Source organism: Scomber scombrus, chromosome 16 (assembly GCF_963691925.1).
Source record: "Scomber scombrus chromosome 16, fScoSco1.1, whole genome shotgun sequence".
NCBI classification, from domain to species: Eukaryota; Metazoa; Chordata; class Actinopteri; order Scombriformes; family Scombridae; genus Scomber; species Scomber scombrus.
This window is the reverse complement of record NC_084985.1, coordinates 21,408,171-21,426,378: the sequence shown is the minus strand read 5'-3', so window position 1 is coordinate 21,426,378 and position 18,208 is coordinate 21,408,171. Positions and strand designations below refer to the sequence as shown.

Sequence of the window (18,208 nt, the reverse complement as noted above, 5' to 3'; positions counted from 1 at the left end):
TAGGGTTGACAGATGAACCCGTGTGACCCACAGACTTACGCACACATGTACACACACACTCAGACAAAGTGATGCAAGTGCAGTTACGGCTACACACAAACAAGCAGGGAAATATAAGCCATGTAGGCCAACATACACACACACACACAAACGAATGAGTGACAAGGTCGTCATGCGGGTTTCAAAAAGTCAATGGGCCACTGAGGATAATGTGTCAATGAGAGGATGTCATGTGTGCACAGAGGCACATGCTGGAATTAAAATCCTGCCATCAACCCACAATCCTGTCACTGCAGTGAGATATAGCCTATCATTCCCATCCGATCTCTCTCTGCCTTCATAGCTTCCTAAGTTTCAAGGCACCAAATACCTAGAATATGCTTCATATGACTGGTACTGGCAACCTTGTGAGTCCAAATTAGTTTCTGTAGTTTTTACAGCTGATGCTGTGATATACACAGAGGATCAATCTGTTAGACTGGCAAAGAAACACTATCTACTCTACGCTGCCTACAGCCAACAGAATGTCTGGTTCTGGCATATCAGCGTGTGTTAACAGTAACGGGCTATTAATGTTAATCCTTTTGCTGTCATTTGTACAGATGAAGAACAGTATTTTTTAGTACAGTATATATCCTATAGTCCCATTTGCAAATCTCTTTGTGGCAGTATACATGATGTCTGAAGAACTCACATGTATTGACGCTGCTGGAAAACAGCTCAGAGTTGTGAGTAGAACACATTATGATTAGTAGAGTGAATTACACACTATTGGTAGAACAATACAGTATGTTTCTCACAAGCCACTTTAGTTTCTGATGTATATTTAGGCTTTACATTTCAGTTTTGTGTTCTAAATATATTAAAAAGAGATGTATTTCACTATTTTCTTTCTGTTGATATTTAGGGCTGCATTAATTTGCAATAGTAACTAAAGCTATGCAAAGCTAATACAATACTAATACTAAAATACTAATACTATAACAATATGTAATCAATTACAAGATTATTGTTAATCTCTATAATTTTACAGCAATTGTCAAACAAATGTAGTGGTATAAAAACTACAATATTACCCTCTAATATGTAGCAGTATAAATTAGCACAAAGTGGAAATAACTCTATACAGTACTTTAAAGTTGTACTTAAAGCTGCAGGAATAATTTTTGGCCACTAGGAGGCAGAAAATCACAGAAACAAGCTGGCAAGTACATAGCCACGACTATCTCTAACTTTTTTGGTAACAACAGCTGCCTGCCATCACATACCGGTAGTCATTTGACACATTGTTCACGTGAAAATATCGGTCAATGTGTAGCTATAAACACTGTTATCACAGGCATGTAGAGCAAAGATCAAGCCAAAAATAACAAATAATAACTTTTCTTACACGTCAGACTCAACAATAAAAAACCCCCCATTACATTACAGTGTTTTTCATATTTTATGTTGATTAACATCAGGTCATTCATTGTATGTATGGCCCAGTATTTATAACTTATGGTCTTTGTGTGGTTTCAGCTGCAGATTGAAGGATGCATCTGTCAACAGAACATTTAATCTGACCGTCACTGGAGCTGAATGTTAAGGCTGAACTCCTGCCACCAGGCTGTCAGTGGAGCTGCTGATAAAACTGCTGTAAGGAACAAAGCCCTGAAGCGTACACACATGCGCATACACACACACACACACACACACACACACACACACACACACACACACACACACACACACACACACACACACACACACACACACACACACACACACACACTGTCAGTAAGCCAGATGGATCCCACACCTCGTAGACTAAATACAGCCTGCCGACAGCACTCCTGTTATTTTAAAACTTCATTTCTTTGTGACTGTGCCCAACCAGCACCATAAAAAACCACACACACACACACACACACACACACACACACACACACACACACACACACACACACACACACACACACACACACACACACACACACACACACACACACACACACACACACACACACACACACACTCATGCGGTCAGTCTCTGAGTACACAGATACTGGCCATCTGAAGCTTTTTTTATCTGACATTGAGCAGTGTGCGATGTTCTTTGTATCTATATGTGTGTGTGTGTGTGTGTGTACATTTGATTTCACTTGTTCAGAGTGTTACTTAAACAGTGTGTTTGCCCATCTCACACAATGTGAAACCAAGGACTGCCAGAGAGAGCAAGCAAGAGAGAGAGAGAGAGAGAGAGAGAGAGAGAGAGAGAGGACAGTGAGTCAATTAAAGGCAAATTTTCATTAGCCGTGACAGTCTGGGCAAAGACATACACGAATAGGAGGGTGTCAAAAAAAAGACCAGCTTTTACAGCCGTTACATAGAAGATAACAGAAGCCATGGCAATTTAACAACAAATAAAGTTGTGGCACACAAACTATATCACCAGGAACAGAAGGGGAAAACAGCAGCAGGTTTACATGTGAAAAAACTCCTGCACTGTGATGGAGACAGGACACAGCTGGAGAACAGTGGGCATCACAGCTAGAACAGGAGGACACAACACTGCTGCTAAACAGGAAATCACAAAGCAGGCCAGACGCAGAGATGACCACAGGTTACCTTTAAAGTTGCAGCTTTAGGAATATGAGAATTCCTCAGATAATGAAAGAAGAGATAAATATCAAATCAGCCAAATTTTAAAACATTGCACTCACTTCCACAGTGAAACAAACTGTTGTTCAGGGAACCTTAAAAGAGAGATGTTTGCAAGGACATTAGCGGAGATGACACGCTTCCTCCCTGGCCACATCCTTTTGGTACTGAAGGACGCTCGCTTTTAATGATCATAAACACAAGAAAGGTCTGTTGGATGTCACTGGCTTGTTTTAATAAGATCCCAGAGGTTTCTCAAGCTTGAAGCAGAAATTGTCCTTTCTTCCTGCAATAATTAACAATTGTAGCCTCCAGTTTTTGTCCAAATTAGGTGAAATAGTGTGTAGTGTGACAGTTAGCATATATTGTTCATAGTTGTTACAAGCTAAAGTCAGCTTATTTGTCACAGGGACTACTTTTCAGTCTGCATTAAAAACTGAGGTCTAACAAAATGTACTAGACTATAGGTTGCATTGTAGAAAGTGTAGGATCCACTGTCTTTGCAGTCCAACATTATTGCATTAGTTATTGCAGGTTTTCCTTAATTAGGGGAAATCTGCAATATCTGATTCAAAAAGCTGTGTGTCAGAAAACTATACAAAATACTATAGAACTGGGGGGAAGGTGATACTGTTCTGTGGCTTTATAGCTTTGTGTAACATATTTTCATGTACATGTCACATGTCATGTGAAACATCTTGTAGCTTTAAAAAGGGTACTCAGACATCTGCTGTCTCTAATAGTTTTTAAAAAACTCTCTTGTCTCTTGTGAACCCCTAACTTTGTGGAAGTGCAAAACTAACTAGTAACTAGTTTTACAATGTATATAACACATGACACTCTCTATACCATCATTCAGATAAGGAAAAACTCCACAAAAAAGACTTCAACAGAGAAAAGAGCAACAAAAGAAGAATCCCTACAAGAACAGACAAGCAATCGATATACTATGTTCAGAGTAGACAGAAATACCTTCTGTATGTATATAAAGTAACTCACACTTTCACACCTTTGCACTATTTATATCCTGTTTACAATTTCACCTGTACGTACACATTACTTGTGTATCTTTCTACAGATCATTGTGTTGTGTATAAGTACACTGAGAGCTACTAAACTGGAGCCAAATTGGTTATATGTGTGAACAAACTTGGCCAATAAAAATAATTCTGAAATGTCAATGTAAAATTACACAAAGGAAAAAAAGCAGAATAGGGTTAATAATTAGGTTAATAGAGTGCAAACATATATAAAAAATATGGATCCAGCAAGGCATCCAGCAAGTGTTATGGTACTGTATACCATGTTTAGAGCTTTAATGTGGGGTAATGATAAATGTAATGAGTACATGCACTGAATGATTTGTTTACATTGTGAGTGGATTTAAAAAATATAAGTCATAATAAGTATGGAAATTTGTTTGATTAAGTTCTTCAGGATCACTGGATTCAGTGAAGAGAGAAAAATTAGCAGCTTTAGAAGGCTTTTATGAATCAGCGGCAATTCATTGTCAGCCTTGGTGACGTCACTGACGAGATGCCTCGGCATGAGTCTCCATGTGAATGTTTCAATGCCTCCTTTCATTCCCTCCGCGAGCTGAAAACGAAATCATCACATCGACAGCTTTTCCTGCACTGTGTCTATAGAGAATAAGCAGCCAGCTGGTGAGCTCAGGCTCTGATTCTGTTAGGTCTTCCTCATGTACTCAATCAGAAGAAGTAAAAATGCTGTGATCATTAGATTTACTAATGTGAGAGCTGTGAGGTGAAGTGCTCTCATTCATTGAGGGGACATGACTGTACCTTCCGGCTCTTTGGTGTGATAATAAATAATCTAGATAGATAGATGGATAGATAGATAGATAGATAGATAGATAGATAGATAGATAGATAGATAGATAGATAGATAGATAGATAGATAGATAGATAGATAGACAGATAAATAGATAGCACATACTTCACTGAATCATTGTCTTTTTTAATGTGCAAATGTCAGTCTGGCTGCCAACTTTGGGGTAAAAATACATCTTTGGACTGCAAATATCATCCGTCACTCATAAGCAGAATATAATTGTCTGGTTCAGACATGAGGGGAGTGGAGCTGCCTGTGGGTGATGCATGCATCTCATTACAGTAGTGGACTGTCACATGAAAAATGAACTCAATTGTTTGGGGCTTTTGCACTTTGTTGATGGATGCCTCTAATAAAGCGCATTTTGTTGTTGAGTGTCAGAGTGGTTTTGGTCCATGACAGTCTGCAAACTTACATTGTAGGAGACCAAAATGAGCCAGAATAATCAGTGAGAAATGTCAGTTCAGTCTTGCAAATCAGAGAAGTATCACTGTTAGCTTTTAAAATTGAGCTCCCGATGCTTTGGCGGCACAAAACTGTATGTGGTGTTGGTGTTGATTAAGGATCAACTGAGAGAGCTGATAGGCTGCCATCAGCAGTGCAACAGCGTGTGTTTGTGTACGCACATACCTTTTATCTGCAGCTATTTCAGGCCTCCAAGCTTTCAATTATATCAAAACACAGTATGAAAGCTCCTGTCATTTTTCTCACTTCTCCTAATGAAATGATTTTGTGCCCGTGTGACTGAGTGGGTGAGAGAGATAGAGACACGCTGAATAAGCCTGCAGGCTTATTAAGTATTATGGACAGAGGCCTGGGCGTCATGCACATTGTTTGTGCGCATTTCCAAACCCCAAGGGGCTGTGCACACGGAGCTCTTGCTGCATGTTCCTCGCTGCCTTGATAAGCAGCCAGCCAGCATCCTCAAGAAAACAAACAACCCATAATTACCCCGTCCAACCACAGCGTAACTTCCTGCAGGTCGACGATCCAAAAGGCTTGGTCTCCGTGGCTACCCTGTTGCCAGGAGACAGTTTGGGTGATGTCTCAGAATTGACAGAGACGGGCAGAGGTAACAGAGGGGCTGCCCTGTTAAAGGCCAGGGGGCTCGGTGCTCAAGAATAATATATCTCCATGTTATCAACTCTCTCCTCCTGCTGTTAGAGACATTCACTAGGAATAAAGAGTCAGAGTATTAATGGTGCCCTAAACTTATGCTATGTTTGTTTACATTCTGTGTTTATCACCACAATACATTGTGTGTGTCCCCGAGGTCTGATAAACTTTTGGGAAACTCAGTGTTGAATGTATTTTCTTACTCAGAAACAATTTTTACAAATTACAAAATAAACAAACACATTTTAAATGATGTACTGTTTATATCCATGTTTGCTAGCTTCATCTACCTTGCCTTTGTTTGTACAGTGCCACACATTTTCGCCACCAGCTGTCAATCGCGAATCACAGAATAGATATTGTATATGGATATTGTAATATGACTCTGACAGCAGGAATGTGTATCTTGGTGCCAGCATCCTTGATAGAAACAAAATTAGGACCCACTTGTAAAATTGTTGCCCCATAGTGTTACTAGTGGCCAAACCCCCCACAGGGTAAAAAATTACAGGCCCTCCCTAGAGCCGGTGTTTGGTTTGTCCATTCTGGGCTACTGTACAAACACGGCAGGTTCCTTGGAAGAGGGTCTGCTCCCTGTGTAGATATAAAGGGCTCATTCTAAGGTAACAAAAACACAATTCTTACTTTCAGGTGATTATACACTAATTAAAATATACTTATCAATATTACAATCCATGCCTGCCATGTCTGTTCTGCTAAAAAAGGTATTGCGTAAATATTAATTTATTGAATGGAGTGTATAATGCAACTAATAATTCAATGTTTTATAAAATGAACAAAAGTCCAATTAAAACAATGGTTTCCTTGCTCCCACTGCTTTTGCAGACTCAAGCATTCATAAAATTAAGGTCTCCCTATAAAGGGCCAAGCTGTTTAACTCCTGATGATGCCCTTTGAAACAGAAGGCCTATTTTTAGTCGAACACACACATCTCTGACCCTATTCTGTCACTGGGGTTGTGACGTAGAGAGAGCCAAGTGTCGTACTGCTCTCAGAGCATCACTGTCCAGGTCTCCTGAGTAGGTCACTCACCACAACATGCATGTAAGAGTGCGTTTGTGTGGGAAATCACTGTTACCTTCCTGCAAAACAGAGGAGAGGTGGTGTGCACATGCTGGCACTGTGCTGCCACCTGCTGGCAGCTCTCAGTCAGAGCGCATCTGGAAAAATTAGGAAGTGTCCTGACAAGCACATCGGCCCTTTGCCCTACTTACTTTTCCCTCATATCTATCAGAGAGTGGGTTAGGGGTCAGAAAAGGAACATCATGTTTACTTTGCCTACACTTCCACCCAAAACTAGATATTCCCTTAAGAGATGATTTCTCTTTATTGCAAAATTGCCCAACAGTTTCTCTTTTCATATTTCGAAATGGATGCTAGTCTGTTCCAACCGCAAAGTATCTGTGAAAACACAATGAGCAACACAGGCTGCAACTCGTGTTTATTTACAAAACTTATTTACACAAGGCCTGAGAAAGCATTAGCCTGTGGAATGATGAGTGTCTTTAGTCAGTGATGGGTCTCTCTTAAGAGTAAAGTGCATGATAAAGAGGCTTACAGTTAAACTGTCCTGGTTGTGTAATGGGGTTTGGGTTACTTAACCCCTGTGCCCTCCTGTGTGTCGGCTAAATGAGGGAGCTCTCACTGCTTCATGCCCTCGTCTTAGCTGTTCTGCTCCGTCCTGGCGAGGATGTTAAGGATCGTCTGGTTGAAGTCGTCTGGTTGGTCGGCGAAAACGTAATGGCCTGCCCCTCTGATCACCTGACAAAGACAAACACACAGTTTAATAGAAAGCAACAGCAGTTCTGAGATGAAGCTGTAGGGATCACAGCAACTGCTCAACACTCAAAAAAGCATGACTTATATCATGAACTTTTGTCTATCAGCTGATAAAAGGTAATAAAAAAATTAATATATGAAAAGTGAGTGTGTGCCCATCATGAAAAAGCTGACACCACTTATGGGATTTTACAGATTCAAAAATAACATCTCCATAAACTTTTATGTATTGGAGGTACTAAAAGAAATCAAAATGAGATTGTGTCACATCTTGAGGAGATTGACATGAAACTGAAACTAAAGCACCTACTGTGATTTCCACATCTGGCCTGGATAGCTTAAGGGCATATCCGGAGTCACTGTCAATGCTGGAGCGGGATCCATAGATGAAAGAAATGGGAATGTCGGCCTGGACCTGGCCGATCCTGTCCAGCATGGGCCTCTTGGCCCAACCGTAGGGAATGGTCATGTTCTTGAAAGCGGTTTCTCCACTGAAGCAGGACAAAAAAACAGTCATGTTAAAACTTGTATGATAATTTGTCAGAGGAATAACGTTATCTGTACATTTTACCTGGGTGCCTGGGCGTTCAGGTGGTAGATGTAGTCAGATACAGTGTTGTCGTCAAACACGGAGGAGTATTTCTGCTTGAAGTCGGATCTTATTGTCTGGAGCAGCATTGGACCTGAGTGAGGAGTTAATAAAAAAAATCCAAGAAAATTCAATTTCAGATCTTAGTATGACAACTGAAAAAAAGACAAACCCAAACCATTACATAGAACATTATATGCGAATGATCTCTATATACAGTATCATTCATTTCACCTCAGAATAATGACAAAAGAGGAGGCAGTGTGTGTTAAGAAGGGAAAAGGGTTTATTTTTTAATTGGATAACCATAAAAACATCTTACAGTGTTACTGGCAGGATTTATTTCAGTCGTGCAGTTTTTTAAAATTTTTACACTAATTACTATAAATCCAACTTTTGCGGTTAATAGTTACACTGAATTTTGATATTTAAAAATTATACATGTATCATCTTTAACAAGCCAGACATGATCAGCAAACATCTGTGTGTGTGTGTGTGTGTGTGTGTGTGTGTGTGTGTGTGTGTGTGTGTGTGTGTACTAACCTAGAGGCCCAGCCAGTCTGAGTCCAGCCAGAGGGTTGAAGGGGCTCATGACGGCCCCCATGGCTCTGATCCACACAGGGATGGAGCCGTGGTTGGGGTTCTCTGGACGAGCTGGGAAGCCCCACGGCTCCACGAGCAGCAGATGTTTTACCCTGCACACACATATACACATGATGTTAAATATGCACACTGAATATTAAATTTCAACTCCACATAACCACATTAACTTGTGTATGAGTTTGCAGCACATAAAGCAAAGGTCACAATGGGCCAATATGGGTAGATTACATAAGAGTCTTGATTAAGATCACAGCAGCAATAAATATTTAAACACAAAAGTATATGAGGGACAATTTAGCAAGTTACCAATCAGATAAAATGCACCAACAAAGGACAACACCTTGAAAGATATCTGAAGCAACAACATGCTACATTTAACAATACTCAAAAAACTTTTGAGGACATACATTGAAGAAACTTCAAACTTGAAGCTGCATGTGGACATTTGGCAGTTTTGGTAGAAGTGGCAGACAGCTTTATAGTTAAAGTCTGCAGAGGCACACTCCTCTGATAAGCTGTTCTTCCTCTTTGATAAGGGTTTAATCATCTTCAATGCACCCTTGATCAGTACAGCTTTCTGTCTGCTGATGTTGAGCACTACATTTTAATTGTACTTTGGACTGGCATCCCAAAAAAATGACACCTGATTATAATATTTGGCAAAATGTATAATCAAAGATAAAACACACACACACACACACACACACACACACACACACACACACACACACACACACACACACACACACACACACACACACACACACACACACACACACACACACACACACACACACACACACACAGTGAAGCACCTGTGTGGGTATTTGAGTGTGTAGGCAGCAGAGAGGTATCCTCCCAGGTTGTGTCCCAGCAGCACCATTTCCTCCAGTCCCACCTTCTCCCTCCATGCCTCCAGAGCTGTCACAAACTGCTCTTCTGCCCCCTCAGGGTCGGGGCTGAACTGGGTATGGCTGCTTCTGCCGAATCCCAGCAGGTCTAGAGCGTAAACCGGCCCGCTGCTGGAGAGAGAGTCCAAGTTTTGGGCCCAGAGAGCAACTCCACCACCAAAGCCGTGCAGCAGAACCAGAGGAGGAGTGGGTCGGTCCTGGACCTGAGTGGAAAAAGCTATGGTCCACAGGTAGTTGCCATCGGATATCTTGACGTGCTGCTTAGAGAAAGGCTGCTTTATGCCTGCAGTGTGGGGCGGGGGGGGGTAATGGGACAGGGATGGAGGGAGGAGAGGTGTTTTTTACTATTTTTATACCGCACAAGTAACAGAGAAAAAATGCAAACACTCAACATTTAGCCAATAAAACATCAAACTTGAATAACAGTCAGGTTTTCATCAATAACACTACTTACTCTTGAGCATTTTTTCTTCTGCATCTTTTAGCTGAGAGGGAGAAGTGGGGCACCAAGAGGGAAGCCAACTTAATAACCAGGAGCTGTGATACAGACAGAAAACATGCACCGGAACAGGCAGACAGAACATGCAAAAGTACATGAAAACACAGATAAACTATACTTGAACTTTGACCATATGACATTTCTGTTATCAGCACTGCAGGAATGCAATCTATACAGCACTTTCATGAATGTCCCCTCTTGAAAAACATGACAGAATGCAAACAAAGTAGAGTACTTTATCCTCAATGCCACTGAAAAAACCCCTACATTTCACGTTGACTTACTTTCCAGCACAAGTGTTTACTTGGTAAAAGAGGTTTTAAGAGACTTGCAGAGGTCCCTGAAATACACCAAGTGGCATTTATCAACATATAGTATTTTTGGAAATCACTTGCAGGCAGAGAAAAACAAAGAGAAAAGTTGGTTTTATTAGAATAAAGTCATAACAAGTGGATCATTATGTTTGCCAACTTAACCAGAAGACAGTCTTACATCTTAACTTGGATTCTAGGAGATCTGGATATTTGATAATAACCGAGAGGACATTAACACAACACATCTTTGATTGGAGGTTATGTTTACTTCTCCAAAGAGGAGCCAAGTTATCACAAAATGGACAGCAATCACATGAACATTAATTTCCAACCGAGGTATGATAGACATTTAGAAATAAAGTGTTTTAAGAGAGAAAACTCACCTCTGCTCCTTGGTAGGTTGGATCTCCTCCGCCATCCTTCGCATGGTGTCTGGATGGTGTCGCTACCATGAGAATAGCAAGGTCTGTCACAATGTGTTACGGTGCATTCAGGTACATCTCGTAAATTAGAAACCTAGAAGCCAGAGGAAAAAATATATAAATAGATAACATGATATATTTGTAAGCAAAGACATTTGAAGATAACGTGTTAATTAGGCATATTAATTAAAAGCTCTATATTATCGTAATTTTACCACTTGGTGAATTTATTTCCACTTGTGGAGACCTTCAGATGATTTCATAATTCTTGTATGTCCAACTTCTCCGAACGTCACACAGCGCATGTGTGCTGTGTCGTATTTTTCTAGTAAACGTTAATTGGGAGAAATCCCCTTAATAGCCTTTAATTATCAGCTTTAATTATTTAAGCAATAATGTTGTATTTTACAGGGATTCTTAAACATTAAGAGGCGTTTAGCCACTCCAAACCTCCACGGGCTTCATAATAAAGGTAATATAGCTAAACTTGTATTGAAAACTAAGTATTAAAAAACTACGACGGTGACAATTTAGATAACTTTAGCTACAATAGCCTATTATGCTAAAGGTCGAATGTAGCATATAGCTAACTGAGTAAATGTAAATTTATGTTTAATTTCAGTGCAAACATACGACATTAAGGCTGGTTTTGTGTGTTTGGTGGTGTGTGTGTGTTAATTTCCCCCTATTTAAACTTAAATTATAAAAACAATTCTTAAGGCTCTTTTTGACTCTTTCTTTTCTTTTTCACTCTTCTTGGTCAGGCTGCTTTAAAAGATGAACATTTAATAAGCATTTTTATACTTATTTTCTACAGGTTAAAATGAGGACATGGTTTCATCACTGTTATTGTTGGGTTAAAGTTATTATAGTAGTTATAGTTTTTAAGGGGTTAATAAAAAAAAGTGTAGTAAGAGGCAATTTCCACACACTTCCTGGAGATAGTTTTTTTTTTTGGACAATAGTGTCAGTCCACCTTGTGCAATGACAAACCAAAGGAGAGGATTTTAACCCTCCCACTAATATTGAGGCTAAAAATAGACACATGAAAAAACACAATTTCTCACATAGAGATTAAACCTTTGCTTATCTGTGTAAATGTCTCCTTATTATTTAAGATAAGGTTAGAGATTAAAGGAAAAGTTAATTTAATTCATTACCCTGGCCTGGAGGATTTGAGTGTACAGTGCGATCCTGATGGTGTAGGAACAGCACGTTCTCTATCTTAGTTTTTCCCTATTTTAAAAAAATAACTTTTACTCTACTGTGCTTTACTGTGAATCTCTTAATCTTATTTTATAGATTAACAGACGTGTTATCCTTGAAAAGCTCAGAAACACCCTTCAAGAATTGATTCTATAGTCAGTTTTCACTCAGTGTCAGGTTCATTCATGTATTTTTAGAGACCTGAGGAGCTGGGAGCCACCCAATAAATTCAACATACTATACATTATACAGACGGATAACAAATTAAAGGAAAGCCCAACATAAAGTGTCTTAATAAGGTGTTGGGCCACCATGTGCCACAACAACAGCTTCATTGCATCTTAGCATTAATTCTATAGTCTGTGAACCTCTACTGGAGGGATGAACACCATTCTTCCTAAACATATTCCCTCATTTTGTGTTTTGATGATGGTGGTGGAGAGTGCTGTCTTATATGTTGGTCCCAAATCTCCCATAGGTGTTCAACTGGGTTGAGATCTGCTGACTGTGGAGGCCACAGCATATGATTCACATCATTTTCATACTCATCAAACCATTCAGTGACCCCTTGTGCCCTCTGGATGGAGGCATTGTCATCTTGGAAGAGACCACTCCCATCAGGATAGAAATGTTTCATCATAGGGTAAAGGTGATCACTCAGAACTACTTTGTATTGATTTGTAGTGACCCTCCCCTTTCAAATGTGACAAGTGGACCCAAAGAGCCACTAGATCCCCTCACTGTAGGGGTCAGGAAGAGTTGCTCTTCTCTTTTTCCTCACATATCACACTAATGCATGAACATCACAGTCATCAAATGTGTGCTGTCAACCACAGTTTCCACCCATATTCACTGAGGTCTTTTCCAAAGATCTCACTTTAGTCAATGTTCTTTTCCCCTTTCTATCTTAATACAAAATCAGGATCAACTGGGTCTACTCAACATTTTTATACATGCCACAGAGCATGATTTGATGTTAAGTGCTTAATTGTACAATCCAGTGCAACTGTATATATATAATATGTACATAATATAACATCAACATAAACATTTTCAAACTTTATTCATGTTTTCATTGCTCCATCATAGTGAAGACTCCCTTTATAGTGCCACTTTTCAAACACACACGATGAGTTGCAGAATGGACACCGTTTCTCAGAAATGATGTGGGATTTTCTCTCTTTCAGGGGAATAGCAACTTGAGGAGAGCCGTGCCCGTCCTGGTCCACAAGGTGGCGTAATAGTGTTCTACTTTTTATACAAACACACACACACACACACACACACACACACACACACACACACACACACACACACACACACACACACTTCCTACTTTGTCCTTCATTCCTCAAACCAATTTTCCTCTCATACCACCCACTTCTGGTGGCTCTCGGACTATAGGCTGACTGAGTGGTTCCTGAGTGGTTAATTTCCTTTGCTCTCACATATGCACACACAAATCTTCTCTGTGTGTTACTGTCCGTTCACTCTGCTGAGCACTCAAAATTTCATAAGCCAGCAGACAATGAGGCTGTAGCCCAACCCCATAGAGCAACAGAGGTAGTATAAGACAGTAGCTGTCTGGAGACCATTAACTGGGTGAAGCCTTTAGTGAGAAGACGGAATAAACCTGCAGCATGGAGCCGGCCTACTCAGTGTGTCTCACGGCTAAATGCTGGTCATGCTAGCTAGAGGTTATACAGTATATCTGCATCCTCTTGTTTTATCTGATGTTTAAAATCAGTAACCCGTGGTCTGGCTGTAAATTGACTCTAACAAAGAGTCTGTTCAGTGTCATCGGTCCCGAGACAACCAGGAGGAAATTTCACTAAAGAGGCAAAAGCTATTACATCTAAACTTTGTGATAGTGTAATCTACCTGACTGTCCTTGAAGGTGTGGATAGTGTCTACTTAGTAAGCACTTTACTGTAGTGGGGGCAGGCATCCTGTAGAGGTCCTGCATGTAGAACTGTGTAGAAATATAACAGAAATGCTCACATGCAGGGAAGAATTAGGTTTTTATTCAACGATGATAATAATCAGGATGCGTTAGGGTGGGTGAGATCCTTCCTTTTTATTGCTCAGAAATCTTTCTATTTCTGATGAGGATGAATATCATTTTTACATCCTTTAAAAGTTGCACAGTCATGTTTACATCAATTTGACAGCAGTAAAGCAGTGTCCCAATTCAAGACCACAGACTAATTCAAAGCATGTTTTAAATATGTAGTGTGTTATTAAAATACGACTCAATGAATGAAAAATACTCAAAAAATAAGTCAGTGTGCATACTAAAAATGCTTCATTTTTTATGTCAATGCACAAGATGATAAAGCAGCCACTCACAGCTGCAATGAAGTAAAAATAATTTGTGGATAGTGGTGAAAGTTAGTGACATTCTAATGTCATCAGATTGAAGTTCACATTGCAATATATATGCTTTATTCATATCCTGTTTGTATTAGTTAAGTATGTAGATTTTTTTGTATATGAAGTGTTAATACAGTGCATGTATATTTAGCATGGAGTACATACTGTGCAGAATTAGTATGCAGTATGGATTTGAGACACAGTGTTAGACTTAATAGTTATAGAAGGGAAAGCAAAGGTGTTGCTAATGGTATTAGTGATGGCTCCATTCTATGGCAGTGTGACAGTGAGCTAACTGTCATTTGTTATGTACTAATTAAAAAACATAATAGTATAGGTTGAGAATTACTATCACATACTGTGTACAGTTAGTATGTAGTATAACAATTCTGCTTATGCATGCTTTAACAACTGTGTCCTCCAAAATACAAAGATAAGATGAAGATAGGAACAAATATAATCATACATACTACACATTTAATACATTTAACGTTCATTGCAATTTTCATATATTAAAGGCCTTAGACAACCATCTTCTACCCAAACTCTGCCTGTATGGACCGTATTTGATTGACCTATTTCTCACCATTCTTACTAGTACATGAAGTTTGGTGTCCTCAGGTAATTACAGCACAGCCCTGGCCAACATAAACCTAAACATGAGGTCTAATTAGCTAGAATAATTGAAAACACCTGTCAGGGTGCACAGGGTCGTAATTAATCAAGTTGCAGTGTATGATGCTAATATCATAGTACACAGGTTCAGCATGACATGGGTCCACTGCCATGTAAGTGATATCAAGGCTTTTTACATGTACTGTAATTAATCTGAATTTGCCCATCATGCTGTGACAGAAGGACTTTTGTAAACCGTATTTATACCTGAAAATCATTATTTATTGCAAATGTATGTGTATGTGAAAGAGATGGCTTTATTTGTGAGTATGCAAACACCATATATATTTTCAATACTGTGTGTGTGTCCAGGGTCTGCAGTATGTCCATTATCTGTTCACAGTGCACTGTTCTAGGGTCAGCTTCCATTAGCTCTGATTAGCACGAGGTTAATACGAGCCCACCGTCGATCACTCGGCTAGCCGTAGGCACAGGCCACACTCTGTCGTGTGAGTTTTTGGGGCAAGGCCCAGTGCAGTATGGGTAATAAGAGTGACCAGGCTGTTAGCAGCAGATAGAAAGGGGATGGAGGAGAGGCGGAGGGTCTGTCTGGTTGCTAGGATACGTGGCTGGCGCCAACAGCGGATATGATTTATAATGGCCAGTCTCACTGTCTCGCTTTCTCTGCTAGTTTCCTCCTTCCTCTCCTCCCTTTCACTTTTCCACTGGCTCTCTCCATCCTCTACCCTCATTTCTATCCTCAGCATCTCTACGGGTCTATTAACTGGCCCTGTCTGACTGATCTGAGTACTTACTGCTGGCATTAGTAAAGGCTATTATTTATATGGGTGTTCCTGATATTCTCTCCCGCTTCCATCATGAGCATGCTGAGATAAATTTCGAGCAACTTCCGTTTATTTGGCAATAACGACAAAACTAATTTCGAGTCCATCTCCTTCAGACTAGCAGGGTCCTGCTTGTAGAGAGTGCAATTATAAAGATGCAGCAACTTCTGAGTGTGTCTGTTGCGTGAGCGTGCATGTTCACAGGATCATCCATGAGCTGCACCCACATGAATGGATGATATTGATTTGCAGAGACTTGATCCACCTTGGGATGTGAAAATCCTCAGGGACAAATACAGTGTGAGGAGGAGGAGGAGGAGGGCACGGGGCCATATGAGTGAAGGAGACAAAGGGAAATTGAGGGCTGTATGTGAGATGAAAGAATGTCACACAAGGATGTGGTGATGTACACTGTAGTGTTTGATGAAGATGGGTTTCTGAGGACAAATGCCAACACTTCAATTCGATTTTTTTTTTTTTTGCCGAATGCACACTAAATGAAAACAGATTTAATTTTCTTTGAGAATTGGATGGAGATTTGCCCTCTTCCAGTATTAAAAAAATCAAAATCAACAGAAAGAGTATCTAATTTAGTCTGAATAATCCACAGATCTTCCAAACTAACAACTAACAAAGAAATGGTTCTAATGCAGCGTTCACTGCAAGGTCTGCCTATTATCCACAGGCACTGGCACACTGTTCATAAAAGGCACATTGCTGTTGGTTTTTTTAATGTAATTTGTCCAGTTCTGTGAGCACCATGAATGAAAATCCAATCACCTCCCACTTTATTGGGATGAAAATCTCAGAGATGGAAGCACTGTAAGTAGAAAAACACAGTATGTTTTGTTGTCGTTTTGGTGAACTGACGCTTTCATACAAGCTAAATATGGGCCCTCTGTGTCTGTTTACGTTGTGTGCTAAGACTTAATACTCAAAGATAATGTCACATGAGCTTCCTAGAGGTGGTGTGTTGTTCTGGTTAGCCGAAGCATAATCAGTTGACTGGTGAAGTTAAGGATTTAATGGTTTCCTTAGTTGCAAAGCATACCGTTTTATAGTTTCATCTCACTGTCATTTTACCCTCTCTAATTATCAGACTCCTTAACTTATCCACACTTATTAGATTATATGCGAGCAAGCAAGATGTCTGTTTGTCTCTTAGTTCTGCACTCATAAGTGATCCAGGAAGACATTCAAACAAGAGTGTCCATATTTCTCTTTCACTCTCAGTCTGTCCAGTGTCTTCCAGTAAATGGAGGATAATTTTAGAGCGATAAAGAGCCCAGAGGATATCTAGGGGAGGGAGCGTACACGCACGCGCCGGCACACACACGCACACACACGCACACAATACACAATAAGATGGTCCCTCATTCCCTATTGCACCTGCTGACCCTACAGGGTCCACTGAGATCGGCTACTGCTGAGTATGCGGCTTCTACACACACTCAGACACACACACACACACTTACACACACACACACTTACACACACACACACACACACACACACACACACACACACACACACACACACACACACACACACACACACACACACACACACACACATTCAGGAATGCGTACGCACTTTGACTAATAGGCCTAATGCTTCCTGAAGAGGGCCCAGCACTGCATTAGCTACGGATGTGGGATTGATTTAGAAACTGAAAGCCTTCTACTGTGTGTGTGTGTGTGTGTGTGTGTGTTTGTTTGTGTGTGTATGAATATGTTGTGCTCTCAGTGGTGTATATTTTTCCCCATTCCACCCCACTAACTATCTATTTACTCACAAATGACACACACATACAGTAAAACACACAAGACGCATAAGGTTGAGGTTCAACCGATTTTAAAGATCGATACTCAACATTTAGTATTTTCTATATTCCTCTTAAATTTAGCCACTTTCATCCCTGATATTTAGAAGCAAACACAATTTTGCTCCACATAGTTTTTATGTCAAAGTGTAAAAGCCATTCAATAAATGTTTAGACCATCGTCAGACACTAAAAAGCTCTTACTAATTTTAGAGTTAGCTGTAGGGCTAATTAAGGCAGCTTGACCCATCACACCAATTAAACAGCAGTGCAACTCTGGCATATATCAGTCCTTCTAATTCCAGATTAATTCCTGACATTAGTATTAAAAAGTTAAATGAATAAATATAATGGACTAATGAAATAAAGTGACTGCGGTCCATCATTACTGCATTGGACGACACTCAGTAACAGTGTGCAACATTTAACACATAACAGCTGATGCTTTTTTAAATTATTTTATTGATATACTGATGATAAAGTGCTCAGGAGTAACACATCACTGTTTTTCTACACTGACTCTTTGGCCACTGTGTTGGAGCACCATGTTACAACATTGGTGCTGGGGAGGCTAACATTAAAAAGAATCCACAGTCCTC

The 18,208-nt window shown here is 40.0% G+C and overlaps 1 protein-coding gene across 4 annotated transcripts; it reads right to left on the bottom strand.

Moving 5' to 3' along the window:
* Nucleotides 1–6,939: 6,939 nt before the first annotated feature.
* Nucleotides 6,940–10,776, bottom strand: LOC133996173 (1-acylglycerol-3-phosphate O-acyltransferase ABHD5-like). 4 transcript variants are annotated; one of them, XM_062435748.1, is made up of 7 exons: nt 10,710–10,776; nt 9,959–10,050; nt 9,418–9,788; nt 8,543–8,694; nt 7,982–8,093; nt 7,721–7,901; nt 6,940–7,392 (listed from the first exon to the last, which is right to left on the bottom strand). In XM_062435748.1, exons 2-7 carry the CDS (start codon nt 9,989–9,991, stop codon nt 7,294–7,296), a joined length of 948 nt encoding a protein of 315 aa, XP_062291732.1. In that variant the 5' UTR covers nt 9,992–10,050; nt 10,710–10,776; the 3' UTR covers nt 6,940–7,293. The 4 variants fall into 4 exon arrangements, with proteins under 4 accessions (XP_062291732.1, XP_062291730.1, XP_062291731.1 ...); XM_062435746.1 differs by having other exon boundaries at nt 9,418–9,796; nt 9,968–10,050; nt 10,710–10,770; XM_062435747.1 differs by having other exon boundaries at nt 9,959–10,770.
* Nucleotides 10,777–18,208: the final 7,432 nt, after the last annotated feature.